General features: G+C 37.3%; 1 protein-coding gene across 1 annotated transcript; it reads right to left on the reverse strand.

The window, feature by feature from the left end:
• Positions 1-1,830: 1,830 nt before the first annotated feature.
• On the reverse strand, positions 1,831-3,671 carry rbp2a (retinol binding protein 2a, cellular). The gene is made up of 4 exons (XM_032590219.1): positions 3,516-3,671; positions 2,435-2,613; positions 2,243-2,344; positions 1,831-1,983 (listed from the first exon to the last, which is right to left on the reverse strand). Exons 1-4 carry the CDS (start codon positions 3,586-3,588, stop codon positions 1,930-1,932), a joined length of 408 nt encoding a protein of 135 aa, XP_032446110.1. The 5' UTR covers positions 3,589-3,671; the 3' UTR covers positions 1,831-1,929.
• Positions 3,672-6,410: the final 2,739 nt, after the last annotated feature.

Raw genomic sequence — 6,410 nt, forward strand, 5'->3', positions numbered from 1 at the left:
GTATCTCATTATAATGAGATAGTATCTCAAAATAATGAGATAGTATCTCATTATAATGAGATAGTATCTCAAAATAATGAGATACTATCTCATTATAATGAGATAGTATCTCAAAATAATGAGATAGTATCTCATTATAATGAGATAGTATCTCAAAATAATGAGATAGTATCTCAAAATAATGAGATAGTATCTCATTATAATGAGATAGTATCTCAAAATAATGAGATAGTATCTCATTATAATGAGATAGTATCTCAAAATAATGAGATAGTATCTCATTATAATGAGATAGTATCTCATTATAATGAGATAGTATCTCAAAATAATGAGATAGTATCTCATTATAATGAGATACTATCTCAAAATAATGAGATAGTATCTCATTATAATGAGATAAATTTTTTTTTTTTTTTTTTACAGAGTGGCGGAAACGGGCTTCCATAATACAACTTCAAGTCATTTAATTAGAAAAAAAAGGGTGGTAGGGAAAAAAACAGCGACTTTGTCTCCCTCTGGCGTTTGAATTGTGAACTTTGAAATCTACACAAAAATCAGAAGGCAAATTAAATCATATATTTTATATAAACACCCTAGTCTGAAGTTTAATTATTTAAATTTGAAATAAAATGTTTTACTAATTCATAAATCGTTAATACCTTGAACCACTTCAGAACTTTGAATTCACTCCTGATCGATTGTTAAGGTATTTGGGGTCGAAACACCAATGAGTATTTCAGATTAAATTCAGGAGTCACTGATATATTTTCCTTTACATAATTTCTCAAGAAATATATTCATAAAAATGTATAAATATTGTAGATTATGAGTGTAACTTTTTCACACACTGTAAGTAAATTATTGCGCCTTTATGGTGGACAATGAAGCAATCTATGATATCTGCCGCAGAAACCTTGACATCGACCGCCCCTCTTACACAAACCTGAACAGATTGATCAGCCAGATTGTGTCCTCAATCACTGCTTCTCTTCGTTTTGATGGAGCCCTTAATGTGGATCTAGCAGAGTTCCAGATCAATTTGGTGCCATATCCACGCATCCACTTCCCTCTGAAATGGAGAATATTTTCTATATTTTTTGCCTTTTAGTCTATTTCTCAAATCACACTTAAAATAAAAACAAGACTTCTTATTACGTATCAGTACATTAGTTGTTGCTTATTTACCACATAAATAACAGTGTTCATTCACTTCTCATTTACAGAGCTTGGTAGATGGTTTCTGAAGGGATCTTAGAAAAATATAAATACTCTAAAATTTAGATTATGATTGTTTTTATAATACTTGCAGTCAGATAAAGCTTCAGGTTAGGCCAGAGTAGGACTGGCTAAGATCTTTCCTGTTATTGACCCTTTAGCCTATATCTGACAAATGGGGGTGAGGAAGGAAGGAAGGGTGGGAGGGAAATTAACGAATTTATAGCAGCATAATTGTTACAGCAATATTGCCATGTGCTACATATTTTTTCTTAATGTTCCCCTATTTTAAAAAACAAAACAAATAAATGACACCACCTAAAATTGCAAAGAGGAAACTAACATACAAAAAAATCTTAATCTCCAATGTTGGAGGTGTTGCCCTACAATTAATTTACAAAGGATTTTGGGAGTATGTAAAGTTCTGAATTTAAAGAATACAGTAATAATTGACTGAAAAAAAATTGGTCCATTATTCTGGAAGGTGGCAAAAAAAAAATAATTGTGGTGATGCTAACTGATCTAAAATAGGAAAAGTGGAATTGAGATGAAGTGATATGAAAGAACGCGATGCCTTTTTAAAAACAACACATCCAAAGGACAGTTAACGAGACATTGTTTGTATTAAAATGTTTTAATAAAGTTCACATTTAAGCACAACATGACACACACAGCAGTCAGGGTTTTACACACATAATCAATCTTCCTCCTCCTTTATTCCTTCTTCTTGAACACTTGGTGGCAGACTTTGTCGAGGGCTGTGATTTCCTGTAAAAAAAGGCACAGACCTTCAGACTTGGAGGAATGTGATGCAACAAGGGCGTCTGTTGGTTGCACAAGCAGGCAGAGCTTACATCTGCATGTTTCAAAAGCATTTTATTATTGCCCAGAGACATGAGGCAACTCTGTGATGCAACTGGGAACTATTGGTTCAAGTAAATGAAGTAGAGTTCTTATATTTATTGTATCAATGAGGAAACTGGGAATAAATTTACACCAGTTCCCAATGTGTCACGCTTATTCTCACCAGGTGCAGCAGGTCTCCCTCGATCCACTGCTTCCAGCCACGGTTTTCTTTCTCCCCCTTCTGTACACAGACCAGCTTGTCCCCATCCCAGACAACCAGGCTCTGACATATCACATCACAGACATTTAAAGCAAAGACCAAGACATTTAGAGTCCAACAGCCCTCCCTTCATTGACCCTTTGGTTGCCCCACCTTTACGTTCCGGTTGTCCAGTCCCTTTGTGTGCTCCTCAAACTCCTCTCCCACGATAAAGTTGACCTCATAGTTTCTGAAGGTACTCAGGGTCTTGGTTTCAAACTTGTCTCCGTTCTGCACAATCACTTTTGTCTGGTGCAGATGGGCGGCAATCTTCCTGGTGGCAAAGTCAATGTCTGGATTTGTGGAGAGAGGTCAGATGTGGTCAGGAAACAGACTCTAGCATATGTTTTTGTAAAGTTGTAGAAACTTCTGCTGGATGTTGATGGCATTCATAAAAACAGAGATGTGACAATGACCTGTCAAAAATCACCTTGAATTCAGTCAGAATAGATCTGAATGACTTTCTTTGACCCTTTTACCATCAGGATCTGTCACAGTGAACCACCCATCCTAATCGTTTAGATATTCATATCCTATTTGCCCTAAAGTGGAAATTCAATTTCTTTCCATCACTCTTACAGATGGGGCACCATATTTACCCATCTTACTGATAGTTTCTGGCCCATTTCCATAAGGATCTCATTTTCCAATCTGCTCCAAGAAAATGTGTCTGAGGACTCAAGGATAACCCCAGATTTCTTGACTGAGCTCACTGCACTGTGGCTTGGGTTTTTTGTGAATTGCAGATAAAGTCGTCGTGAAAAATGAAAATGTTTCTGGGGCTGATCAACGACGCGCAAGGAGGAGAGCCAGCTCCCGTCAGCTGATCCAGGGTCAGAATCTGTCTTTTATTTCTTGGATGGGGAACGAAGAAAATGCAGAAGGGACTGAATCAATACGTATTTGGCGCAGCAACAGATAGCAACTGCTCATAGAGAGGAGGTTAACTTTGCCTGACAGCAGCTCAATGAGGAAATGAAGCAGTTGCACATCACACCTCTTTTATTCTTCCCTTTCTGTCCCTCTCCTACCAGCATTCTTGTTCTCTCTGTCACACTGGTGTTACGTTTTCTGCTCAGACGTTCTTTTCTTCCTGACTCAGTCTTTTAGTGTAGCACTCTGATTTGAACAAGACAATTTTCACGATCAATTGAACAAGAACAAATTACATGCGTTGCATCAGGGTGGAACTTACCGAGAGCCTTCATGACATCCTCGAAGTTCTCATTGGTCACCATCTCCCAGCGTCCATTGTAGTCTGCAGGCATTTTGTCAGCAGTTTGTGAGAGGAGGTAGAAGCCTGCCTTGAAATATGTTTTTCCAACAAAGGGAGAGAGCTCAAGGGCTCAGCCCTTTATATACACTTTGTTTCTGTGTGTGTGTTTAAGTGTGTGTATGAACGTGTGAGTCTATGCGGACCAAAGGACATGGTCCGCCTGATAATTGCTTCAGGACATTGGAAGTGTGTGTATGTGGTATAAAGTTCATGCTTCCTTCGCTGCATTGTAACCACTTTACAAAGCATGTTTTTCTGTGGCAGAACATCATAATATGAACATTGTTTTGTAGATAGTGGACACAACTCTCTGCACTATAAAAATGCATTTTGAACGATAGTAAACTTTAGCTATAAAAAATGCAATATATACCAGCCAGAATCCTTATTTGATTCTAAGAGAGAATCTGTGGAGGGAACTAAAGATTAGAGTGATGGCAAAATGCCATCCAACCACAAAGACTCGGAGCTAATTGCAAAAGATTAATGGCAAAAAAATAGCACACATAGCTTTGTACAACAGGCTTCATAACAGAAGCTTATCGGTAAGAATAATAAGCAAATTTTTTGTGCCTTTCCCATTTTCTTTGCGTTTTCCTTTCATCCAGTTTCTTTTGTAGATTGTCTCAAGATTTATCTTGTCGGAGTATAGAAGATATTCCTTGAGGCAGTGAAATGGGTCAGGTCCAATTAGCAATTATTCTCATTTATGCTGGTGTCCAGCAGAGATTTCTTATGCTAATATGCTTATGTGGGTTGTAATATGAGTAAGTATATCAGCTTAGAAAAGGTTAATAAATGCCATAAGAACTGTGGTTAGGAACATTTCTGTGTTATGGCACAAAATGTATGTTTCTCTCTGGCTTTAGCTAATTTGGCCATAATGCTAATGCTAAACTTGCTAACACACTAAGCTCCTTAGATGCTGCAGTTGTAGAAATAGTTAAAATGCTACCTTGTAAGAATAGATTGCTTATTACTAATTCATTAACTTTTCATGCTTCAATCACAAACTAGTTCTTTCTGGTTTTTGTGTTAACATGGAGGACAAACCAGATGACTTCATGATGATAACAGTGATGGTCCTTTCATGTCTTTCTGCAGCACAGGACCTAGCAAACGTTTCTATTGTGATACGAGAGAAAGAGACCTGATATATGAAGATATATGAACATGGAACGTAAACGGACAAATATTACTTTTTGAAGTCTATAAATACAGACTTAATACAACTTTATATCAACTTTATAGAGATTATTTATTTAATTAATTAAATTCATCAATGTAGTCCAAAAAACCTTTGAATTTAGCAAATCGCTTTGGACAAAAGGCATTTTAAAGAGTTTTTTTTGCTGTTAAACATGTGTCATGTGTACAAAGAAATAGAATTAAAATCACCAGTTTTATTGGTTAAATTCTAACAGCTTGTTTTGTCAGTGTTACTATGCATTTATTATATGTCCTCTAGGAATCTCCAGTTGTTTTTTTTTCTATCTCCATTTCCTCCCATCAAGCTGGCGCCTGCTTTTACTCCATCTAATGGACTGGAATGGGGGTGGGGGGGAGTTGGAGAGAAGCTCTAAGACAGATGTCCACCAATAGGCAGGAGCTCATTTCTTTAGTGCAATTTTTTATTGGAGCAGAAATGTTCTTTTCTCTGTGTTTTTTTTCACAGAAAGTTTCTTTTACTAAAGAGAGCATATTCTGTTTTCTTAGATGGAAGTTCAAGTACATAGTTGCGCAAGTGTTCCCTAAGAGTCCATGCTTCAAGCTCTCTTTTTAAATCACTTTAAGATAAGACGCCTGTGCTTCAGTCTGCTGGAGCTTCTTTATCAGGCAAAGTGTGCGAGTCTGCCTTGATAAAGTATTCATGACAACGTTTTGTGTGTTAAATCTCTGAGCTGCACAACTCTGGATAATGAAAAGTTCTTCGATTTTATTGAGGTTTCTGACAGTGGTTTGTCATTCTTCCAATGAGAATTCGATCAAATTGCTACCTAATATCTAATCTGTTCCTGGTCTTTATCTAAGAAACTTCAACACAATATTGTGTAGAGTAATGTTTGACATCTAGTGCTTGCTCGTGTGCTTTAATGTGGGGAAAAAATCAGCTTAGGTGATATGGTTTTACAACAACTTTATGATAATGCTCTATCTGAAGATGAATTGATCCTGTGATGAAGGACTTGTATGTGGAGGGTTAAAGGTGAAGCAGCATGTGAAGTTTATCAGAACTGATAAGATTATTAGAAGTGCAGAAACATCTCACCTCAAATCATGCTTGATGGATCAAAGTAAATCGTTCAACTGAATTTTACCTTTAACTTTTTCTTGATTCTTCTATGTTTCCAGTTATCTCTAACTTAAAAATCCAAGATGGCTACCGTGCAATAGTACAAGTTGCCATATTAACCCCTTACCTGCCACCTTCAAAATGCTTACATGTAAGTCAATGGATACATGGCGACACTTGTGTCATCATGATAGTTAAGGAGTTGTACTTCTCATTGTTTGTTTTGCAATTAATTTACACTTGAAAGACAGATAAGCAGACTGTGATGTCATTTCAATCTGGAGAGACTCAGACGGAAAAACAGCGATTAAAAAGGTTTATCGACATGCATGAATTTAAAGTTCTTTGGCGCTCGGGCCCCGGCTGAGGACATTGAGCTGTGAATTGCGATCAGCTCGGATGAGCATTCCCGATGTAGGTTAGGAATGTCATCCCCCGGGACCCGACACTGGTGGTGGAGGTCGGTGAAGGATGGGAGCCTGAAGAGTGGAGGTGGAGAAGGGGTGGAGGAGGGTTGAGCG

This window comes from Xiphophorus hellerii, chromosome 18 (genome assembly GCF_003331165.1).
Source record: "Xiphophorus hellerii strain 12219 chromosome 18, Xiphophorus_hellerii-4.1, whole genome shotgun sequence".
NCBI classification, from domain to species: domain Eukaryota; kingdom Metazoa; phylum Chordata; class Actinopteri; order Cyprinodontiformes; family Poeciliidae; genus Xiphophorus; species Xiphophorus hellerii.

What these genes read in the sequence shown, in the direction of transcription:
- rbp2a (XM_032590219.1), bottom strand. Translation starts at nt 3,588, where the DNA reads ATGCCTGCAGACTACAATGGACGCTGGGAGATGGTGACCAATGAGAAC. An exon ending in TGGACAACCGGAACGTAAAG is followed by an intron (nt 2,345 to 2,434) that starts GTGGGGCAACCA and finishes GTGATATGTCAG; the next exon opens with AGCCTGGTTGTCTGGGATGG. An exon ending in AGGGAGACCTGCTGCACCTG is followed by an intron (nt 1,984 to 2,242) that starts GTGAGAATAAGC and finishes CTTTTTTTACAG; the next exon opens with GAAATCACAGCCCTCGACAA.